We start from the raw sequence: 23,821 nt of genomic DNA, 5'->3' as shown, positions 1-23,821 counted from the left end.
GTAATCTGAAGTGTCTGTAACCTGAAGTGTCTGTAACCCGAGGCGCCACTGTAGTGATGTATGGAAGTGAGAGCTGGACCATAAAGAAGGCTGATCGCCGAAAAATTGATGCTTTTGAATTATGGTGCTGGAGGAGACTCTTGAGAGTCCCATGGACTGCAAGAAGATCAAACCTCTCCATTCTGAAGGAAATCAGCCCTGAGTGCTTACTGGAAGGACAGATCCTGAAGCTGAGGCTCCAATACAAGCAAAAGGAGAAGGGGACGACAGAGAGCGAGAAGGTTGGACAGTGTTCTCGAAGATACCAACATAAGTTTGACCAAGCTGCGGGAGGCAGTGGAAGACAGGAGTGCCTGGTGTTCTCTGGTCCATGGGGTCACGAAGAGTCGGACACGACTAAACGACTAAACAACAACAACAAAAGCCTGGAGAAGAGGAGACTGAGAGGAGATCTTCAAATATCTAAAGGGCTGTCACATACAGGATGCAGCAAGCTTGTTTTCTCCTGCTCTGGAGAGTAGGACTTGAACCCTTGGCTTCAAGTTACAAGAGAGGAGATTCCAACTAAACATCAGGAAGAACTTTCTGACAGTAAGAGCTATTTGCCACTGGAGCAGACTCCCACGAGAAGTGGTGAACTATCCTTCCTTGAAGGTTTGTAAGCAGAGGTTGGATGGCCATCTGTCATGGATGCTTTAGTTGTGATGCCTTTGCAGGGGGTTTTACTAGATGACTCTGGGGGCCCCTTGAAACTCTACCATTCTATGAGGGTTTGCCTAAGTGGCAAAAGAGCAGCTGTCTGAAAGGCCATTAGTTTGCAGGAGAGCTGCAAACTGTTTCTTGGAAAGTGCTTTGTTTAGATTTGACAAGCTCAGCTCTTGGCTGAAGTGCCAAACTGAGTCATCTTGAGAATGCCAGACTGAAGCCAGAAGAAACAACCACAACAACACGCAGAACAAAATAAAGGGACGATGAGAAGGATCGATCCCAAACTCCGCAAAGTTCAGCCAGTTTGAAGCTGTCAGTTTTTATGAAGCTCTGATTTGATCTTCTGAGAATTTATGGGTCATCTCTTCCTCCTTGTGGCCGATTTCGCTGCTGAATTTTCTGAAGCATTTAGTCATTCTGCTTTAGCTTGAGAGGCACAGCGTTCCTACTCTAGATTCTATCAGCCCACCCTGTAAATCGTATGCACTTTTGCTTCCTTCCTAGTCCACAACCTAAGGAGATTAGACCTAGAACACTGTCTTTTTATTTGCACATCTCAAAATCCCGTTGTCTTAGAATAATAGAAGCATCTATGACAGATGGTCTCTGCTTTAAAACTTAGAAGGAAGGAGATTCTACAGCCTCCTGAGGGAGTCCGTTCCCCTGTCAAAAACCTATTACCATCAGAAAGTTCTTCCTCATGTTCAGCTGGAATCGCATTTCTTGTAACTTGAAGCCATGAGTTCGAGTCCTACCCTCCAGAGCAGGAGAAAACAAGCTTCTTCCTCCTTCCACGTGTCAGCCCTTGAGATATTTGAAGATGGCTATCATATCTCCTCTCCAGGCTAAACATACCCAGCTCCTCATAAGGCTTGGTTTCCAGACCCTTGATCATCTTGGTCGCCCTCCTCTGCACACCTTCCAGCTTATCAAGATCCTTCTTAAATTGGACACAGTATGTGAGAGCTGGACCATCAAGAAGGCTGATCACCGAAGAATTGATGCTTTTGAATTATGGTACTCGAGGAGACTCTTGAGAGTCCCATGGACTGCAAGAAGATCAAACCTCTCCATTCTTAACGAAATCAGCCCTGAGTGCTCACTGGAAGGACAGATCCTGAAGCTGAGGATCCAAGACTTTGGCCATCTCATGAGAAGAGAAGACTCCCTGGAGAAGACCCTGATGTTGGGAAAGATGGAGGGCACAAGGAGAAGGGGACGACAGAGGACGAGATGGTTGGACAGTGTTCTCGAAGCTACCAGCATGAGTTTGAGCAAACTGCGGGAGGCAGTGGAAGACAGGAGGGCCTGGCATGCTCTGGTCCAGGGGGTCACGAAGAGTCGGACACGACTAAACGACTAAACAACAAACAACAAAAACATTCCAGTTGTGGTTTGACCAAGACAGAATAGAGTGGGACTATTCCTTCCCTTCATCTGGACACTAGACTTCTGTTGATGCAGCTTAGAATAGCATTAGCTTCTTTTGTTACTGCATCACACTATGGACTCATGTTAAGCTTGTGGTCCACTAAGACCCCTAGATCCTTTTCACTTTTACTGCTAGGAAGCCAGGTGTCCCCCACCTTGTATTTCTGCATCTGGTTCTCCCTGCCTAAGTGCAGAACCTGACATTTGTCCCTATTGAAATTCATTTTGTTAGCTTTCCCCCCATTCTCCAATCTGTTAAGGTCATTTTGAATCCTGATTCTGTCTTCTGTGGGATAAGCTACCCCTCCCAGTTTGGTGTCATCTGCAAATTTGATGAGCATCCCCTCCATTAGTCCTTCATTGAGGTTTATTTATAAAGACGTTGAACAACCACTGTCCCTGGACAGAACCCTGCGGTACACCACTTGTCACTTCTTTGTTGTTTAGTCATTTAGTTGTGTCCGACTCTTTGTGACCCCATGGACCAGATCTTCCACTGCCTCCCGCAGTTTGGTCAAAATCATGCTAGTAGCTTTGACAACACTGTCCAACCATCTCGTCCTCTGTCATCCCCTTCTCCCTGTGCCCTCCATCTTTCCCAACATCAGGGTCTTTTCCAGGGAGTCTTCTCTTCTCATGAGGTGGCCAAAGTTTTGCAGCCTCAGCTTCAGGATCTGTCCTTCCAGTGAGCACTCAGGGCTAATTTCCTTCAGAATGGAGAGGTTTGATCTTCTTGCAGTCCAGAGTCTCCTCCAGCACCAGAATTCAAAAGCATCCATTCTTCGGCGATCAGCCTTCTTTATGGTCCAGCTCTCACTTCCATACATCACTAATGGGAAAACCAGAGCTTTAACTATACGGACCTTTGTTGGCAAGGTGATGTCTCTGCTTTTTAAGATGCTGTCTAGGTTTGCCATTGCTTTTCTCCCAAGAAGCAGGCGTCTTTTAATTTCGTGGCTGCTGTCACCATCTGCAGTGATCATGGAGCCCAAGAAAGTAAAATCTCTCACTGCCTCCATTTCTTCCCCTTCTATTTGCCAGGAGGTGATGGGCCCAGTGGCCATGATCTTCGTTTTTTTGATGTTGAGCTTCAGACCATATTTTGCGCTCTCCTCTTTCACCCTCATTATAAGGTTCTTTAATTCCTCCTCACTTTCTGCCATCAAGGTTGTGTCGTCTGCATATCTGAGGTTGTTGATATTTCTTCCAGCAATCTTAATTATGGCTTGGGATTCATCCAGCCCAGCCTTTTGCATGATGAATTCTGCATATAAGTTAAATAAGCAGGGAGACAATATACAGCCTTGTCGGCCTCCGTCCTCTGTTGCAGCTCCCTCTCTTGCCTCAAATATTAAGCCACAACATCTGGGAAGCTTGTTCTCAGCTGCAAAACATAATATTCAGTAACTTGTGCAGAATTAAGATGACTCAGGACATCCTGGGAATTTAGGTTTGCACAATTATAAAGCACCCTGTCACATGGGGCAGGCATTGTCAGCCTGGTGCCGTCCAGATGTTGTGGAACTACAACTCCCATCAGTCCTAGCCAGCTCTGCTAAATAGTCAAGGACCATGGGATCTTGAGGTCAGCCATATCTGGTGGCCAGCAGGCTCCCTAGCTTCCTTTTAGAGGTTAAACCCTTTAAAATTGGGTCTGGAGAGCAAGCCATGTTCAATGCAGCTGGTGTTCAAAAGCTGATGTGAGTTATTCACCCTCCGTAATAGGAACCAGATGCGATTTCCCACAGGGATTATTCAGCCTTGAGCACAATAGGTCAATTCCTTGCTCTTGGATCCTGTCCAGGATTCCCAGCCTTTAGCAAAGTCATCTACAGCCTCTTAATGCTTCAGATGGACTTCCCTCCTGAAACTAACTTTCTGGATCTCGGGAAATTTCCTAAGGGTTTCGTGGTTTGTCCTAGATAGCTGCAGGACAGGAGGAAATTCAAATTTGGGGATAGGCGCAAGTCAATAGGCATCAGATGTTTGAACTTCTCTTATTATAAAACTCTGAAGCATAATAGATGGGCTTCGCTGCTGCTTTAGATGGCACAGGGGTCTTACTGGGGTGCAGGGAGTCCCCCCTCTTCATCTTCAATACCCGACAACCTGTCACGATCCCTTGTCCACAGCCAACTTGCGGCACCTGACAGTTGCGTATTCTGTCCTGGCCATTTTAGACACGTGAAGACCTGGAATCTATTTCTAGGTATGAGAATGTACCTCTGAAACACACAGAATAATAATAGAACAGCAGTGCTTTTGAGCATGTGCAGAGTGCAAATCCTTGCCTGCTAAGCAACAAGCCTGTCTCTCTCAGGGTTGGGGGAAACCACTAGCCAGATAGTGGTAATAATAGACCTAGGATCTACTTTTGGGTATTAAGGACATGGAATAACAATAAAGTAGTGCTTCTGAGGAAGTGCAAAGTGCAGATTCTAAGACCCTGCAATGAGGAATGAAGGAGAAATTTGGTTTGGTTTGATTTTTACGCGAAGCTACCCAATTCAGTTTCCAAACCATGTGTGAACTGAAACACAGCTGTCCATTAAACCTCCTTGTTTCTGAATTTGTTGAAGCTGTTCTCCCACACCAAATAATGCGCACAAAAAAATCTCTCTGTATTAGGAGAAAGTGTGCATAAAAATGCACATATTAGTGATGGCAACATATAAAATGCATTATATTGGGGAAACTCTTGCAAAAATGTGTACACCTGGCAAATCGTCACGAGGATTTCTTTGTAGGTAAAAAAATTACAGAAACGGGGAGAACTGAAATCGAGCCTGGAAAAAGTGAGAAACCGAGAGGAAATGGAATCGGCCTTCCCTAGTCCCAGGGTTAGGGGAAAACAGCAGCCAGAGAGCCCAGATTCCAAGCTGACTCTTGACCCTTTGCTCCTCATTAACTTTCTGACCACTCCACTGATGCTGGATTTGGCTTCTTCTACTGCTTTGGCCTCTGGCCAATTCCAGCGATTAGAGATCTTCTGAGTGCCCCTTGGAGGACGTCCAGCCTGGCAACCATCACAGCACCACAAGTGTGTCGAGTGGCGTCCGAGGCCACGGGGCCCTCTCCAAAACAAACACGTTGGCGGGAGGCTCGGTGACCGCAGGGCATCTTGCCCAGGGAAGACGCCAGCCTGGACTCTTTCATTCAGAGGCACCCAGGGGACCACCGGCTGTTGCCATAGCAGGTTTGGAGAGGAAGAGGTAAAAGGGGGGATCTTGCAGTGGGTGTGATTTTGATGGCTGAAGGATGCGCTGGCAAGCTTTTTGACTCCACCAAGTCCTTTTGTTACCGGAAAAATCTGAGGGCTCCCTTGGACAAAAAGTAAAGACACCAACCAGAGTAAATTGAAGCAAATCAGCAGCCTGTAGGCTTGGCCTTTATTGAAGAAAGACTGTCACGACAGGGTGCTCCCCTCACTTGCAGGTGAGAGGAAAGACACAGAAAAATGGTGTGCAAGGTCTTATAAAAACTTTTGGAATTCCCATCCTGTAAGTCAAGCCCACCCCCAGAAACATCATGGATACATTACAGAAAGGAGGGGTTGAGGGAGGAGTGGTGGTGGTAACCTGAGTGTCCTGTCACCTGGCTGGTTCCCTTCTCTCCCCCTCCCCATGAGTCACTTCCAGGAGACAAAGGGGAGTTTGCAGTTTCCTGCCCCCAGAGGGAAGATCTGATCATTGTCCTTTGTTTCAGTCCATGGTGAATCCACTCCCATATGCAAGTTCTTTGTGATCTTGATTGTCTTCTGTCTAGGACCATCAGGGTTGGCATAGCAACTGGGCAGGGCTCCTGTGGATGTGCTGGGATGGTGAAGGGATTATGGCTGCCCTGTATCAAACCTTCCCCATTTTGTAGTCCTTCCTTCATGGAGTAAAATAAAAGTAGAACAGTGCAAATCCGATGCATGGTTGATTTTCTATGAATTTATAACAGAAGCGTAGCGTATGTAGTGTGTGAGTGTGTGTGAAGTTTGTACAAACTGGATGATGGGGGTTTCTGCTACACTTTTGCGCCATGCAGAAACATATTCAACAGAACTGTGTGGTTTTTGATTTTAATTTTTATTAGAAATTTTATTTACAACATAACAAAAACCCCCCACCTCCTCAGTATAGAAAAAATATTAAACATAAAGGTAAAGGTACTCCTGACCATTAGGTCCAGTCGTCACCCACTTTGGGGTTGTGCGCTCATCTCACTCTATAGGCTGAGGGAGCCGGCGTTTGTCCGCAGACAGCTTCCGGGTCATGTGGCCAGCATGACAAAGCTGCTTCTGGTGAACCAGAGCGGCGCACAGAAACGCCGTTTACCTTCCCGCCGGAGCGGTACCTATTTATCTACTTGCACTTTGACGTGCTTTCGAACTGCTAGGTTGGCAGGAGCAGGGACCGAGCAACGGGAGCTCACCCCGTCATGGGGATTCGAACTGTCGACCTTCTGATTGGCAAGCCCTAGGCTCTGTGGTTTAACCCACAGCGCCACCCGCGTCCCTACAATAAACATACCGGTAACATAAAGGACTTCCTTTATCCTATACCTGGTCTCCTTATTTACTTCTTATAAGCTGTTTCCTTTATGAATAATTATTAAGATTTTTCTAATTATAACTTAAATATCTACAAAGTCTCCTGCAGACATTAATTGAAACAAGTCCAGGTATGTATTTTAGGGCGCTGTTTTGGGAAGTATTCTCTGCATTTTCCCCATGCTTTTTCAAACTCTTGTCTAGTGTGATCTCTAATTGCCTCTGTTAATCTAGCCAGTTCAATATACTCTAAGAGTTTGTCTTGCCATTACTTTTTGGTTGGCAGTTTCTTTTTTCCAGTTTTTAGCAATTAGAATTATTGCCGCTCCTGTGGCATAGAGGAATATTTTCTGATCTTCTCTTGCTATACCTGTGTCCGTTCTCCCTAGTAGAAAAGCTCCTGTATTTTTCATAAAGCTATACTTAAACATTTTTTAAGCTTAGAACTGTGTGGTTTTTGATCAGATTTTGAGCATCGTTTTTACTCCCTCTCCCTCTCTCTGCAGTCTCCTCTGCCTCTCATGTTCCTCTCTGAATCACTCCAAACAACTGTCTTCAGACAGAAGCCCATACCCACCAACATTTCTCCAGTGAAAATGGGGACATCCTTGAGAAGGCAGGGTCCAAAGGAAAGCAGAACAATACGATGGGCACCAGCTTGGCTGCAGGAGTTGCCAGAAGGAGTCCAAAGCGCCACTCAGGATTTGTGTGGTGACTACTCCTGAGACTTTTCTTCTCCTGAAGTTATCCTGGGTGATTGCTGTGGGATGTGAAACACAAGAGCAGTCAAGTACAACATTTCTAGAGTGAACATGTTTACACATGGGGAGGAATGTTGGTCCAGCCATGGAAGGAATGTTTGTTTCCTTCTGGGCTGGGACAGACTTCCTCTGCATGTGACTAGAGGTGGGCGTGGCCTCACCTGTGCAGGTAACAACAAAAGCACAGGACAGGGCAGTCATCTCTCTCTTTTTGACTACATGCATTGAAGAAGCAACATCTGCTTAGCCAAAGATGCTCTCTTGGCCAAGAGAGGACAAAGGGACTGTCTCCTTATGAGATAGTTTCCAAGTGTATGTTACTTTTCTAAGATAAGTCTGCCTTCTGGGATCCGATTGTGAACAGAATGTTATTAAACTCCTTTTATACTTTTATAGAAGACTGTGTCATGTCTTATCTTTTATGAGGAAATAAGGGGAAAATACCAGAACAGTTATTATAGAGGCTTTAGCGAGCCTGAGCAAACGCATCTGCTGCAAGTTTAAAAAGGGGAATGTTACTCTGCTAAATTGTGACCTTGTTAACACCAGTTGGAAAGGCTATAATCAGACAATATATCCTCTACTGCACCCCTGAACATTCCCACAATTGCCCTGAGCGAAGCCTCCAGAGGAGCCCCATTGAGGCTCCCAGCCTGGTTGTGCCAAACTGGGTCTTTGACCAGAGTAAAATAAAGCTTTGTTTCCGCCCTGTGCAAAGCAAAGGAGGTTTAGGATCAGAGTTTTGCTTTTCCTAGATGGTTTACCTTCCTCTTGAATGCAAACCATCGCACACCCCCTGGCACGAACGCTTTCAGAGAAAGAAAAAAGATTTGGGGGATTGTCCTGCTGAGCCAGGGACGTTCTTCCTGAGTCCAAACCAAACCTGTCTTTTTAAGGACAGAAGTGGAGATGCGTTGCCCATGATGCAATTCCTCCAGTTTATGACATCAGAGGCAGACTCCCCACCCAATGCAGTCATGTTTCAAGGGGAAGATTCACAGAACAGGCAGCCCCTGGCAGGGAATCCTGGGTGCGGCTGATGCTCCGCTTGGCTTGTTTATGCCAATTCTGGTTTTCCTGCGGGGTCTTTTCTGCTCTATGAAGCCTGGAAGGTGGAGAGGGGTGCAAATGCTGAACTCTCCTATGCTCAAGGCAACCCAGTGCATTATCTCTGTGGGAGTCACCCAGAACTTGCTCTGGCGCCCTTAAAATAAAGAGAACAAAACCTAAGGAAAGGAGGGGGGTGATGAAGGAGAGGACATGAGGCCAACTCGGCGGTGCAGGACGTAAGGAGGGCACAGAGAAGATGCCCATTTTCTGAAGGAGGTAAGCCCTGGGTGCTAGGTAGGCCCACAGATCCTAATTGCAGATATTTTAGAGCAAGCTGCAGCTAGAAGGCAGGTGGAGAGTCAAAAGCACTCTGCACGTGCTTAGATGCCCTCTTTGTTATTGTTGTTTAGTCGTTTAGCTGTGTCCAACTCTTCATGACCCCATGGACCAGAGCACGGCAGGCACTCCTGTCTTCCACTGCCTCCTGAAGTTTGGTCAAACTCATGCTGGTAGCTTTGAGAACACTGTCCCACCATCACGTCCCCTTCTCCTTGTGCCCTCCATCTTTCCCAGCAACGGGGTCTTTTCCAGGGAGTCTTCTCTTCTCATGAGGTGGCCAAAGTATTGGAGCCTCAGCTTCAGGATCTGTCCTTCCAGTGAGGACTCAGGGCTGATTTCCTTCAGAATGGAGAGGTTTGGTCTTCTTGCAGTCCATGGGACTCTCAAGAGCCTCCTCCAGCACCATAATTCAAAAGCATCAATTTTTCGGCGGTCAGCCTTCTTTATGTTCCAGCTCTCACTTCCATACATCACTACTGGGAAAACCATAGCTTTAGATGCCCTCTTACTGATTTATTTTGCAAAATTTATATGCCGCTTAGTTGTAAATAATTTTTTTAAAAAAACCTTAAAGTGGTTTACAAAAAGAAAAAGAAGATAAAAGAATAAGACAGGTGTGGTGAGATGGGTTAGTGCTGTTAACCAGAAGGTTGGTGGTTTAAGCCTATGAGAAGTAAAACACTGGTTCCTAAGATTTAAAGTCCCAGGACCTTTTAAAATAAATTCTGGGCAAAATTGATGGAACAGATATGTTATTGAGAATATACACTTGCAAGGGGGTGACCCGAAAAAGCAGGCACACCCGATTTCATCAAAACATGAATATTTATTCCCTGTCTCCAAGCGCAATTAATAAGAGCAACATTTATTCTGAAAAGGCAATCAAAAAGCAACTTGAATTATTCCTCTCAGAGCCCAACCTGGGACAGCTGTGAGCAGGTTTCCTGCATTTCAGGGGGCTGGACTAGATTACTCTTGGGGTCCCACCCAACTCTAAAACTCTATGAATAAAACTATCAATAAGAAAAACCGACAGCAATAATCTAAGACTGTCGAAAAGTTGAAATATCAGCAGACTAAAAATAGAGCACAACTCACAGCACCACCTTTCTAAACTTCTGGGTAGGCTGGTTTAAACAAAAGGGCTTTTCGCAGGTGCTGAAATGTGTACAGCCAAGGCACCTGCCTGATTTCGATAGGCAGGGAGTTCCTGTGGGCATGTTGTGTATAGCAGGAGAGGATATATTGATTAAATATTAGCCTTACTCACTCATGCTAGTGAATCAAGTAGCAGAGCACATTCCCCTTATAAAGCAGGAAGTTAGCTTGCAGATTCATTTGAATCTCTTTAGTTAAGCAATCCAGTCTGGCTTGCCCAGATTGGATTATTCCTGGTAAATCCCCTTTTGATCCCTCTCAAAAGAATAAAGACACAGCAGTCTTTCTTTGAAAGTAACAAGAAGTTTATTTACGTTTAGTTCACAGTGTGATCCCTGAAGGCAGGCTTTGGCTTGTACAGTGGTACCTCGGGTTAATAATAATAATAATAATAATAATAATAATAATAATAATAATAATTTTTTATACCCTGCCCTTCTGGCTGGGTTTCCCTGGCCACTCTGGGCGGCTTCCAACGGAATATTAAAAACAATACAGCATCACAGATGCTTCAGGTTACAGTCGCTTCAGGTTACAGATTCTGCTAACTCAGAAATAGTACCTCGGGTTAAGAACTTTGCTTCAGGATGAGAACAGAAATCGCGCGGTGGTGGCGCGGCAGCAGGGGGAGGCCCCATTAGCTAAAGTGGAACCTCAGGTTAAGAACGGTTTCAGGTCAAGAACGGACCTCCAGAACGAATTAAGTTCTTAACCCGAGGTACCACTGTATGCAACTTGAAGTGTGGGGATTTGGGGGCAGGTGGCAGGATGCTATGTGCATGCCAGGAAGGAAATGATGAGAATTCTGCCCCGATAAGGGTTGAAATCTGCAACTTGTGCATGCATCCTGCAAGGGCCGGGTGAGGGTCCAAAGCTCTCCGAGGCAGACTGGTGGGCAGTGTGATTGTGATAGGAATTTTGAGGTCTTAGATATATGTTAAACGTTCATAAGTGTACCAACCAAGCACAGGAAGGCCGATCTGGAACCATTTTGATTCCCAAACTGAGCAAATGTTTTCTCTGCAAGGTCAAAGTGGGAAACCTCCCCATTGTCTCTTTCCTCACAAATCCTGTCTTAAGGGCACATTTAAGATATGAATCGGGTGTGAGCCTGGCTCTGTGAGGTTGGTGAGCCAAAAGGGAAGAAATAGAGAGCTTCCACGTTCAGGGGCAGTCTATCCCTGAATACCAGGAGTGTGTGTGTGTCGGGACATGCCATTTTCACATTCGCCTCAGGTGTCAAGTTTTCTTGAGCCGGCAGTGATCCAGGGGTCTTTCTTCCCAGACTCCTGGTCTTCCTGCTCCTCCTGCGGTGTTATGCCCAGAGCCTGAGGCGCCATCACAGACTTCTCACTCCAGCCTCCTCCCTGATGTCTCCACCTGCAGGGACGCCCCGACACCTTGGGAGAAGCTGCCCCCTGCCGCCTTCCCTGCCATGGACCTATTTGCCCGCTTTGAGGAGTTCTTGGACATCGTGGTGTGCTTGGGCTTCCTCTACTTCCTCTCCTACAGCTCCCTCTTCCTCTTCTACTTCCTCCTCCTCGTGCCCTTGGCCTTCATCTTTGAGGGAGAGGAGACATTGAGAGCGGCAACCTCCTTCCTGCAATCTCCAGCTCAATAAAGGGTGAATTTGAATACACGGCGCTTTGGGAAATGTGAGTTGCTGAGACTGCTGTGCTGTCTGTCTAAAGCCGTCCAGCGGAGGCTGCTCCATGAGGGTGAATGGGGAAGGGGCTGGCAGGTTAAGTTTGGTGGGCCAGGGAAATAGCTTGGTCCCATCTATCTTATTGCTTTATTATTCATTTCATTAAAAAAAATGCTTGATTGCAAATATATGTACAACTAACAGTTTTCTCCACCAGTGAGCGCCATCATTATTACAAGTATAAAAGCTAAAGTTAAAGGGATCCCTGACCATTAGGTCCAGTCGTGGCCGACTCTGGGGTTGCGGTGCTCATCTCGCTTTATTGGCCAAGGGAGCCGGCGTACAGCTTCCGGGTCATGTGGCCAGCAGGACTAAGCCGCTTCTGGCGAACCAGAGCAGAGCATGGAAATGCCGTTTACCTTCCCGCTGGAGTGGTACCTATTTATCTACTTGCACTTTGAGGTACTTTCAAACTGCTAGGTTGGCAGGAGAAGGGACCGAGCAACAGGAGCTCACCCCATCGCGGGGACTTTTTGATGGGCAAGCCCTAGGCTCAGTGGTTTAACCCACAGCACTACCCGCGTCCCTAATTACAAGTATACATTCTATAAAATCTTAAATGAACCAGGCGTTTGCTTATACCGGTGAGAATGAGCGACTGTGTGCCTCAATATTTGTATAAGAAACAAAATTGTGCCACGCAGCCAAATAGCACTCATTTGAACTCTTCACTTCAGATACTTTTAGTTTATGAGAGACCTTTTCAAGGAGCGAAATCTGGCAAACGCTGAAGTACAAGCAGTCCAGATTACTGAGATTTAAAGTTTTCCAGGATTTGGTAATGGAGCCCTCTTCAGAGGCGAGAGAGAAGTTCTTCATTTTTCAGGTCCTTAGGAACATATAAGCAGAACCTGCTGGACCAAGCCCAGGACCCTTCTAGGCCAGCATCCTGTTTTCACAGCGGCCAAATACCCCTAAGAACCTAGGAATCCAGATAGACTGATTTGGACCTGGAGGTTCCATTAAAAGAGCCTGGCTGTTGGACCAGGCCAAGGGCCCATCTAAGTCTAGCATCCTCTTCTCACAGCAGCCGCCCAGGTGCCTGTGGGAAACAGGTAAGCAGGGTCCAAAAACAAGAGGCTTCTTCTCTCCTGTGGTTTCCAGCAACTGGTATCTGGAAGCATTTGCTGCTGTGGAGGCAGAAGATAGGCCTCTTGGCTAGCAGACATTGATAGACTTCTCCTCCATGAATTTGTCCAAGCTTCTTTTAAAGCCATCTATGTTTGTAGCCATCACTGGCTCCTGTGTCTGTGTTACTGAAGGGGAAGGAAAAGAAGCTCTTCTGCCCCTTAGTGCTTTTTTAAAATTATTATTATTATTATTATTATTATTATTATTATTATTATTATTATTATTATTGTTGTATTTTTTATATTAACAATTTCAACATAACAAAATATCAAAACATAAGGCAAAGGTAAAGGGACGCCTGACCATTAGGTTCAGTCGTGACCGATTCTGGGGTTGCGGCGCTCATCTCGCTTTACTGGCCGAGGGAGCCGGCGTACAGCTTCCGGGTCATGTGGCCAGCATGACTAAGCCGCTTCTGGCGAACCAGAGCAGCGCACGGAAACGCCGTTTACCTTCTTGCCGGAGTGGTACCTATTTATCTACTTGTACTTTTTGGTGTGCTTTTGAACAGCTAGGTTGGCAGGAGCTGGGACCGAACAAGGGGAGCTCACCCCATTGCAGGGATTCGAACCGCCAACCTGATCGGCAAGCCCTAGGCTCTGTGGTTTAGACCACAGCGCCACCAAAAGGTGGGGAGTATGAACATATATATAATAATAATAGTAGGAGAAGTGTCTGTGGGTTTTGTGAGCTGCTTGTGAAGGATCCATGGGCAGGTTTTTTAAAATGAGCAATGTACCTGCTGGTCCAAAATGCAAACAGACAGAATGCGTGGTCCCTGTACAAAGGAGTGGGAGACCAGCAGACAACCCACTTTCCATATCTAAGAGGGGCATTTGCTGGTTTCCCATTCCAATGCACGAAACGGATTTGGAAAATGTGGGATTTCAGGACCTGCGTTTGCTTGAACCTTGCAAAACTGGTTTCTCCCGAGTCTGATCAAGGGGGGAAGGAAATGTGCCTGGTGCCCAAGACAGAATAAATCCACTTTCACAGAAGCTTGACAGCTCTAATTAAGGATATGTGGGTGTGTTTTTTTGGTTTTTTTTTGCTCTTTGTGCTTTCCCCCCTTATGGACACAAGATGGCAACAGAGCTGCATATGTCTCCCACATTTCGGCCCAGTTCAACATATCTTTTTAACCATCTGAAGGTGGCACTAGACACATTGCTGGTGTTTTGCAGAAGGAATTGAACTGTATATATGAACTTCAGATCTGTGCAATTAAAGTCGATTCAAGCAAATCCACTTTTTCTTTACCTGCTTCAAAAAAGCCGACTTCTGGTTTGGAAAGTGATAGATCAATGCATTAATGTCATGGACTGGCTGGACACAGAGGGGGGGGGAGACACCAGCTAGGGAACCCCCAAGGGAAGAAGGCTCAGAGCCAGGGGATTGGTGGTGGGATGACGATGAGTGGTCAGAGGGAGAAGAGGGAGAAGACCGAAGGTGAGGTGGTGGAAGCTGAAGAGGCAACAAGGTTTAGTGAGCAGGAAGATGCCGGCAGACTGTCTCGCCAGAGTGGTGCATGCTCTAGTTCTCTCCCGCTTGGACTACTGCAATGCACTCTACATGGGGCTTCCTTTGAAGGTGATTTGGAAACTGCAATTAATCCAGAACGCGGCAGCTAGACTGGTGATTGGGAGCGGCTGCCGAGACCTTATAACACTGGTCCTGAAAGATCTTCATTGGCTCCCAGTACGTTTCTGAGCACAAGTCAAAGTGTTGGTGCTGACCTTGAAAGCCTTGGCCTAGTATACCTTAAGGAGCGTCTCCACCCCCATCGTTCAGCCCAGAAACTGAGGTTTGGCTCCAAGGGCCTTCTGGCGGTTCCCTCATTGCGAGAAGTGAACCAGGCAGAGGGCTTTCTCGGTGGTGGTGCTCACCCTCTGGAATGCCCTCCCATCAGATGTCAAGGAAATAAGCAACTATTTTACTTTTAAAAGACAACTGAAGGCGGCTCTGTTTAGGGAAGTTTTTAATGTCTGATGCTGTATTGTTTTTAAAATGCAGTTGGAAGACGCCCAGAGTGTCTAGGGAAACCCAGCCAGATGGGCAGGGTATAAATAATAAATTATTATTATTATTAAAAAAGAAGCTGTGGCAGAGAGCAGTCCAGAAGCAGAGGCTAAAGAGGAGGGAGGCCAAGACGCAAAGTGGAGGCAGGCTGCTGAGGGTTGCCATATGTCCTCTTTTTCCAGGACTCTGTCCGGGCAGATTTATAAAATTTGGCAAAATGCCCAGGTTGTTTTGTTTTGTTTACAGTAACCGAAAGACAAATTGTCTAGTGCATTAGACTCAGATCTAAGGCACCCGGCTAAGCTAGTCTGCAGCAGAGAATCACAACAGAGCAACATCTTAAACCAGCTCCATCCTGTAAAAATCACTTCTCTTGTGGATAATTACATTATATTCTCTCTCTCTCTCTCTCTCTCTCTCTCTCTCTCTCTCTCTCTCTCTCTCTCTCTCTCTCTCTCTCTCTCTCTCTCTCTTTGGTAAACCACTGCAAGGTTTCATTTTTGTTTTTACAATCCAGCAACACATAGATGGTATGGAACAGACAAATAAATAAGTATGTTTGCTTGATTTTCTGCAAGCCGCACTGAAAGGCCAGAGGAGCTGCAGCCATACCAAAAAGTGACCACGCTTGCCTTTTATGCAGATGAGCCCAGCTGGTTCTGTTTGTGACCTCAGTGGGATGGATTGCTGAGGGGAGGAGCCAGGCAGCAGCCCAGCGGCCAGAAGGGGAGCGTGGTTGGGGGTTGGTGGGGTGGGGGAAAAGAGCAGGGGCACAGGACCATCTTTAGTGCCGGAAATAATGTGAGTGTCCAGCTGAATGGCCAAAATCTGCCCGGACTGGGAGGTGAGCCTCGGAGGTGATGAGGAGCCATCCTTCTGAAGTCCTTCTTTGAAACACGGAGCCTACAGGTGGGCAGGATCATAGAATCATAGTAGAGTTGGAAGGGACCTCAAGGGTCATCTAGTCCAACCCCCTGAAATGCAGGACTCTCAACTAAATCATCCATGACAGATAGCCATCCATCCTCTGCTTAAAAACCTCCAAGGAAGGAGAGTCCATAACCCCCCAAATGGAGTCCATTCCACTGTTGAACAGCTCTTACCGTCAGAAAGTTATTCCTAGTGTTTAGTTAGAATCGCATTTCTTATAACTTGAATTGGTTCAGATCCTGCCCTCTGGAGCAGAGGAAACAAGCTTGCTCCATCTTCCATGTGACGGCCCTTTAGATATTTGAAGATGGCTATCATATCTCCCAGGGATGCGGGTTTCGCTGTGGGTTAAATCAGAGCCTAGGGCTTGCCGATCAGAAGGCTGGCACGTAAGAAAGAGCCTAACACAAAAATTTAAAAAGCACGTAAGAAAGAACCTAACACAAAAATTAACACAAGAACATCCTTAGCAGGGGTAGGATCTGACTCAATATTCGGTGGCAGTCATTGTTGGCAAAAGAGAGGCTGATCCAGTAGCGCAGCGTGGGGGGTGCAGGGGGGGCCCAGCCGCACCGGGCGCAACATCTGGGGGGGGGGGCCGTGCGCGCTCGCACTCACAGCTCTCTGCCCCTACCTGGCTCACTCACGGTTAGGGGGCGCAAATTACTTGCCTTGCCCCGGGTGCTGACAACCCATGCTACGCCACTGGGCTGATCCCAAACCCTCAACAAAAACTAAGCATGCAACTTAATCCATGAGCTGGTGAAGACTAAATTAGCTTGGCAGGAAAATTGGCAGTGGTATGGTAAATTTTGACATGCACGCAGGAGCTTATCCTGACAGCCTCCACAGGCCTTGCCCCAAGTTAAAGGTAAAGGGACCCCTGACCATTAGGTCCAGTCATGGCCGACTCTGGGGTTGTGCTTTATTGGCCGAGGGAGCCGACTTACAGCTTCCGGGTCATGTGGCCAGCATGACTAAGCCGCTTCTGGCAAACCAGAGCAGCACACGGAAACGCCATTTCCCTTCCCGCCGGAGTGGTACCTATTTATCTACTTGCACTTTGATGTGCTTTCAAACTGCTAAGTTGGCAGGAGCAGGGACTGAGCAACGGGAGCTCACCCCGTCACGCGGATTCGAACCCCCGATCTTTTGATCGGCAAGTCCTAGGCTCTGTGGTTTAACCCACAGTGCCACCCGCATCCCAAAGGATAGTTTAAAAATGCAGACCCAAATCCCCCCCCGCTGCTGCAAAGAGCCCATGGCACAATAGCTGATTTATCAGGGTTAGCATCACTGCAACTTTATGCAGCGTGTCTGAGAGTAAGTTCCATTAAACACACTGGTCTCAACTTCTGCCTGCATAGGGTCCACTTGGAAAACACACTGAGCTTTCCCCAATGATCTTCAGTCATCTGAAATTCACACTCTAAGCTGCTAGCTTGAAGCAGGGACCCCATCAAAGGAAAGGAAAGACGTAGCCAGCCTCTGATTCCCTCCCTGCTAATCTTTGTATCAATGCCTGATGACCAATACCTTTGGGGGAGTTGTTGATCACACCTGAACAATACATCCCCCCCAAAGAATCCTGGGAACTGTAGTTTGTGAAGGGTGCTAGAAACCCAAACCCCCAAACTACAGTTCCCAGATCCTTTGAGTTACACCATGTGCTTTAACAGATGTGACCTCTGGTTCCCTATGGCTCAAATGCATGGCTTGCAACTACCAGGATTATTGTGGGCCCGATTCTGTGGAATGCCCTCCAGATCTTCCCCGTTGAATGTTGGGTGTTTGATGAGGACTTTTTTTTTAGTTCAGCAGGCATTTTGGGGACATTATTTTATTCTTATTTACATAACTTAAGCTTTCACCTGTGGTTTGGGTTCCTTTAAAACATCATTATTAGTTGACTGATGAATTGCTTTTATTGATTGTTCTGCAAACCGCTTTGTGACCATTTATGGTGAAAACGAAAAGCAGTCCAGCAAATAATAAATGATAATAATGCTAATCATCTGCCACAACTTAAAGCCTCAACGTCACCTCCATCACCTGTAAAGGGAGTCCAGCAATTGCCCTATAGATGACATCGTCACGCCTTCTTTCAAAAGGGCTGTGCTCCCAGGGGTGGAAGGATCAGTTCATTTTGGTTCTCTCAGTTTCTCAATTTTCGAATTTTACATGCAGCTCTCCACATTCCTGCAACAACCTGAGTTCTTTTTTTAATTCTCTTGAAAATTATTCAGCATTCTAGTGCAGTTTTCTCCAGATAAACACATTTTTGTATGCGATTTTGGCTACGATACACTCTTCCTCAAACAATTTCTCCCAACGGAATGCAATTTTGTACAGTACTTTCCTGAATATATTCATTTTCATGCACACTTTTACTTAATGCATGGATTTTTTTTGCAAACGTTGGATAACTGCCTTGCAAAATTCAGATAAATACGAACTTTAATGGATGGCTGTGTTCTGCTCCTCACCTTGTTTCAGAAAGTGCAAATTCCATTGATCAGCCTTTAAATGCAAACACAGTTGAATCTGCCCTCTGCCACATCCCTTGCACTCCACCTCCAGAGCACCACTGGCGGGATTTTTGCCTTGCAGGGAGTTGGGTCCCTTCCCACTTTACAGTTCTTTGATAAGTCCTGACCTGAAGGCCCCTCACCCCCCCCAATATACTCTTTATTAGTTTTCCAAGTTTACCTTCTGTTGCCATTCTTCCACTGTTGGCAATTGCTGTTGTTTCCTGACCTGTGCCAACAATAGCCTCGCCGCTGTTGTTGCATATAAGAACAATTTCTGATCACACATCGCTATATCTTCTCCCACCACTCCCAACAAGAATGCTTCCGGTTTTTTTCTGGAACATATATCTAAAGATCTTCTTTAATTCATTATATAGGTTTTCCCAATAAGTTTTCACCTTGTTGCATAACCACCACATGTGGAAGAAACTACCTTCTTTCACCCCACATTTCCAACAGTTTTTGCTTTCTGTTTTACACATCCTTGTTAAAACAAAATAAAAAAATTCCTTCCAGTAGCACCTTAAAGACCAACTAAGTTAGTTCTTGGTATGAGCTTTCGTGTGCATGCACACTTCTTCAGATACACATGTTGCATAGTTTTCTTGCATATTCAGTGGGATACGTGGATTGTAGAGGGTTCTTAATTCTAAGACCCTTGGGTATAATGTCCAGGTTCTTGCATTTAGTAAGAAAGAAGATATCAGTCTGTACCTGTGCAAGTTTCTTGGTGAAGTTGATGGACTTCCATTTCATGCGGCTCAATGTGGTGCCTTCCATAGTTCCGGTTACAGATAGGTAGCCGTGTTGGTCTGCCATAGTCAAAACAAAAAAAATTCCTTCCAGTAGCACCTTAAAGACCAACTAAGTCAGTTCGTGGTATGAGCTTTCGTGTGCATGCACACTTCTTCAGATACCGATGGACTTCCATTTCATGCGGCTCAATGTGGTGCCTTCCATAGTTCCAGTTACAGATAGGTAGCCGTGTTGGTCTGCCATAGTCAAAACAAAAAAAATTCCTTCCAGTAGCACCTTAAAGACTATCTGAAGAAGTGTGCATGCACACGAAAGCTCATACCAAGAACTAACTTAGTTGGTCTTTAAGGTGCTACTGGAAGGAATTTTTTTTGTTTTGTTTTGACTATGGCAGACCAACACGGCTACCTATCTGTAACATCCTTGTTAGTTTGGCTGGAGTGAGGTACACCTGAAGGCCCCTCATTGGCTCCCTTTTTCCTTCCTGCTTCTGCTTCCATGCAGGTAACACCACGATGCTTCTGCAGCCTCTCTCCAACCCTCCCCACGCCCAGGGAGCGGGCGATGCCGTCCTCCAAGCAGGCTCCTTCCCCAAACTTGAGCGGCTCCTGAACGTTCTCCTGCTCCTGGCGGCTCTCCACTTCCTCATCCAGACGGCCATTTATTTCTCCTGCCTCTTCCTCATCCTGCCCATGGGGTTTGTCGTCTCCAACGTCATCTCTGGGTAAGTTGGAAGGGGAAGAGGGAGGTGAGCGTCTTGCCAAATGAAAGGCGGTGCTTTTAAAAACTTTCTGGTGGCAAGAGTTGTTGGGCAGTGGGACAGATGAGTTGGAAGGGACGCCCAGAGTCATCTAGTCCAAGCCCAGCTATACAGGATTCTCAGCTAAAGAGCCCCAGACAGATGGTCATTCAACCTCCAAGGAAGGAGAGTCCACCACCTTCTGAGCTCGTCTGTCCCTCTGCCCAACAACTCTTGCCACCAGAAAGTTCTTCCTGATGTTCAGTCAGAATCTGCAATCTTGAATTTGAATCAAGTGTTTTGGGGCCTCCCCTTTGGAGCAGTAGAAAACTAGCTTGCTCCATCCTTCATGTGGCAGCCCTTTTGATATTTGAAGACCGCTTGCAGATCTCCTCTCACTCTCCTCTGTGGGAATGTTCAGGGAGGCAGGAGAGGATATATTGTTTAATAATATCCTTCCTAACTTGTGTTAGCAAGTCTCTTTACTTAGCAGAGTGCATCCCCCTTTTAAACACACAGTGTTTAGCTTGTTGCAAGCTTGTTTAAGCTTCTCAATATAGCACTCCTGGTAATCCCCTTTTCTCTCCCTTAAAAGAATAGACACGAGACAATATTGTGTAAAGGATTATAAAAGAAGTTTACTCACGCATTTAGTTCACAGATGGACCCCTGTAGGCAGACTTAGTTACAGATATATACATACACGTGAGCCAATCCCATATGGAGGTGATCTCTTTGTCCTCTGTTGGCTGAAAGCTGAAAGCCAACAGAGCATCTCTGGCTAAAAAGAGCTTTTGCTTCTCCTTTTTGTTACCTGGACAGGTAAGGTCACACCCACCTCTAGCCACATGCAAGAGGAAGTATGTCCCAGTCAGGAGGAAACAGGAAGTTTTCTACTGACTGGAGCAAACATCCTTCTGCAAGTCCACTCTAGGAAAACAAGGAATGTTGTACTTGACTGCTATCCATGTATCACATCCCACATCCTCTTCTCCAGGCTAAACATACTCAACTCCTGTGATCATTCCTCCAAAGGCTTGGTTTCCAGACCTTTGATCATCTTGGTTGCCCTCCTCTGCACACCTTCCAGCCTGTCAACATCCTCGTTAAATTGTGGTGCCCAGAACTTGACCCAGTAGAAAGCAGACTTAGAGCAAAGTCCATTCCCCAGAGCTTAACTGACAGCAGGAATTCACTGCTTCAAGATGTGGTGACTAAAAAGGATGAGTGGACTGCATTAGACCACCTCTAGTTTCCTTTCTGTCCCCTCTCCCCCTGGTACATCCGCATTTGGCACAATCTGGAAGCTCGCATGTCCCTGCCAGTTTATTTCATTTTTGTTGTATTTTCATTTACAAACTTGCACTCTTCGATATGCCTTAGAGACCTGCCTTGTGTAGGGATGTGAACAGATGCTGGGAGAAGATTTATTTATTAGCTATTATCCTTCCTTCTTCTCGTTTGTGAGTTCAGCAGAGTGCCATTCCTTTGCAGCTTAAAAGGAAGCTTAGATAGGCTACTCCTAGCCTTTTAGTTTAAGTAATCCAGGATGCTTTAAGGCAGATTGGATTCTCCTGGTGTTTCCCCCCTTTTCCTCCTCTTAAAACAACAACCACACAGTCTTGTAAAAGGTAAAACAATAACATTCACTCAAAGTTTCTGCTGCAGAATAATAGATACAGTAGCTTTGTTCTGGCAGGCTTAAAATGGTAATTCAGTTACAAAGACATGCTTAAAGGTAAAGATAAAGGGACCCCTGACCATTAGGTCCAGTCATGGCTGACTTTGGGGTTGCAGCGCTCATCTCGCTTTATTGGCCGAGGAGCCGGCGTACAGCTTCCGGGTCATGTGGCCAGCATGACTAAGCCACTTCTGGCGAACCAGAGCAGCGCATGGAAATGCCGTTTACCTTTCTGCCAGAGTGGTACCTATTTATCTACTTGCACTTTGATGTGCTTTCGAACTGCTAGGTGGGCAGGAGCAGGGACTGAGCAATGGGAGCTCACCCCGTCACGGGGATTCGATCCACCGACCTTCTGATCGGCAAGCCCTAAGCTCTGTGGTTTAACCCACAGTGACACCCGCGTCCCTATAAAAGATATGCTTAGGTCTAGTTTAAGATGGCGTTTCTGAGCTGTAGCTCAGACTTAGCAGTTGCGCTCACATTTCTACCTTGGTGATGACATGAAGAGTAAGAAAAGAGGATGTGCTCAGGAAGGGAAGGACAATATACCCTCCCCGTGTCAGGGCACAGTGGGAGTGTCTCTCACAAAGTTCTCTCTACCAAACTTACAGGAAAACTCTGTGAGCTTCAGCTTCTGTCATGTGCCTATCTAGCAAACGTGCATTGTTGGTTTGACTGCATTTTAAATATCCCACACCTTGAAAAGGTAAAGGTAAAGGGACCCCTGACCATTAGGTCCAGTCGCAGACGACTCTGGGGTTGTGGTGCTCATCTCGCTTTATTGGCCGAAGGAGCCGGCGTACAGCTTCCGGGTCATGGGGCCAGCATGACTAAGCCACTTCTGGCGAACCAGAGCAGTGCACAGAAATGCCATTTATCTTCCCGCTGGAGTGGTACCTATTTATCTACTTGCACTTTGACGTGCTTTTGAACTGCTATGTTGGCAGGAGCAGGGACCGAGCGACGGGAGCTCACCCCGTCGCGGGGATTCGAACCGCTGACCTTCTGATCGGCAAGCCCTAAGCTCTGTGGTTTAACCCGCAGTGCCACCCACGCCATGCCCACACCTTGAACCACTCCCTTATTTCAGAGTGGGTCTCTTTTGGTTCCAGCCACCTTGCAAATAGTCCCACTTGCTTCTCCCTTCTGTCCTCAGGGCAAACACCATAATGGGCGCTGCATCTTCTGAGAACCTGAGGACGGGGCATGCCTTGTGCCAGGGGGCCGCGGGGGAGAGAGCCCAGCAGACGTCCTTCCACCTTTACGTCCAGGGGATCGAGGATCTGGTGATGTCCTTGGCGGTCGCTTACTTCCTAGTCCGTGTTGGGCTGATCTTCTGCAACCTCATCTTCATCCTGCCCTTGATCTTCTTCCTCAGTGAGAGGAGCTGCTCTTGAGAGGAGCAACCACGAATAAAGGGAGAGCTTGGAAACATTGGTCCTGTGTAGAGCTGCTCTTTGGCAGGTGGGCCAGGCTGTTGTGCTGGGAATGGAGAGGCTCAGGTCAATGGGCCAGATGTTGTTGTTGTTTAGTCGTTTAGTCGTGTCCGACTCTTCGTGACCCCCTGGACCAGAGCACACCAGGCACTCCTGTCTTCCACTGCCTCCCACAGTTTGGTCAAACTGTTGTCTTTGTCCATGGGGTTTTCTTGGCAGGGATACTGGAGTGGCTTGCCGGTTCCTGCTCCAGGTGGATCACGTTTGGTCAAAACTCTCCGCTATGACCTGTCCATCTTGGGTGGCCCTGCATGGCATAGCTCATAGCCCCTTCGCCATGGCAAGGCAGTGATCCATGAAGGGGATGGGCCAGATGACGCCCCCCCCCAAACCTTTTCGCTTGGCCCATGGGAATCTCCAAAGGTCACACCCTCTTGCCAGTGAATTTTCCTGTCTGGAACTGTCTAAGAGCCCTCTGGCAGTATATCACACCGTTCAAAGTTGGAGTTAACTTATGGTTACCAGATTTTTTCCAATGAATTCGGGGACACCTTTTTTTAAAAAAAGCTGAGTAGCAACAGGGAGTCAGTACAGTGATACCTCAGTTAAGAACTTAATTCATTCTGAGGTCTGTTCTTAACCTGAAACTGTTCTTAACCTGAGGTACCACTTTAGCTAATGGGGCCTCATGCTGCCGCCACACAATTTCTGTTCTCATCCTGAAGCAAAGTTTTAACCGGAAGTACTATTTCTGGGTTAGTGGAGTCTGTAACCTGAAGCGTCTGTAACCTGAAGCGCCTGTAACCCGAGGTACCACTGTAGTGGGGATGGTGAGGCAAAAGACCCCGGGCCCAAGCACACATGCATATTGCATAATGGTGCAAAGACCTTCTTTCGCACCCTGTG

The 23,821-nt window shown here is 46.7% G+C and overlaps 1 protein-coding gene and 2 long non-coding RNA genes across 3 annotated transcripts in view; 2 read left to right on the top strand and 1 right to left on the bottom strand.

Annotated features, from left to right (window-relative positions):
• The window catches only part of LOC309377844, a 79,522-nt gene that overhangs the window by 53,877 nt on the left and 1,824 nt on the right, over positions 1–23,821 (bottom strand). The window lies entirely within an intron of this gene.
• On the top strand, positions 8,400–11,623 carry LOC309377802. The gene is made up of 2 exons (XR_014171654.1): positions 8,400–8,763; positions 11,371–11,623. It is a non-coding gene; the product is annotated as an uncharacterized lncRNA (long non-coding RNA).
• Positions 15,563–22,915, top strand: LOC309377755 (uncharacterized protein). Its single transcript, XM_081925486.1, has 3 exons — positions 15,563–15,683; positions 19,561–19,780; positions 22,636–22,915. Exons 2-3 carry the CDS (start codon positions 19,572–19,574, stop codon positions 22,874–22,876), a joined length of 450 nt encoding a protein of 149 aa, XP_081781612.1. The 5' UTR covers positions 15,563–15,683; positions 19,561–19,571; the 3' UTR covers positions 22,877–22,915.

Source organism: Podarcis melisellensis (genome assembly GCF_964234715.1).
Source record: "Podarcis melisellensis genome assembly, chromosome: 9".
Lineage (NCBI taxonomy): Eukaryota > Metazoa > Chordata > Lepidosauria > Squamata > Lacertidae > Podarcis > Podarcis melisellensis.
Note: the sequence above shows the minus strand (reverse complement) of the source record. Positions and strands in the feature narration are given on the sequence as shown.

Excerpts from the sequence above, each read along its gene's own strand:
- LOC309377755 (XM_081925486.1), top strand. The coding sequence starts at position 19,572 with ATGCTTCTGCAGCCTCTCTCCAACCCTCCCCACGCCCAGGGAGCGGGC. Across the intron at positions 19,781-22,635 it reads GTCTCCAACGTCATCTCTGG|GGCAAACACCATAATGGGCG; the intron begins GTAAGTTGGAAG and ends TTCTGTCCTCAG.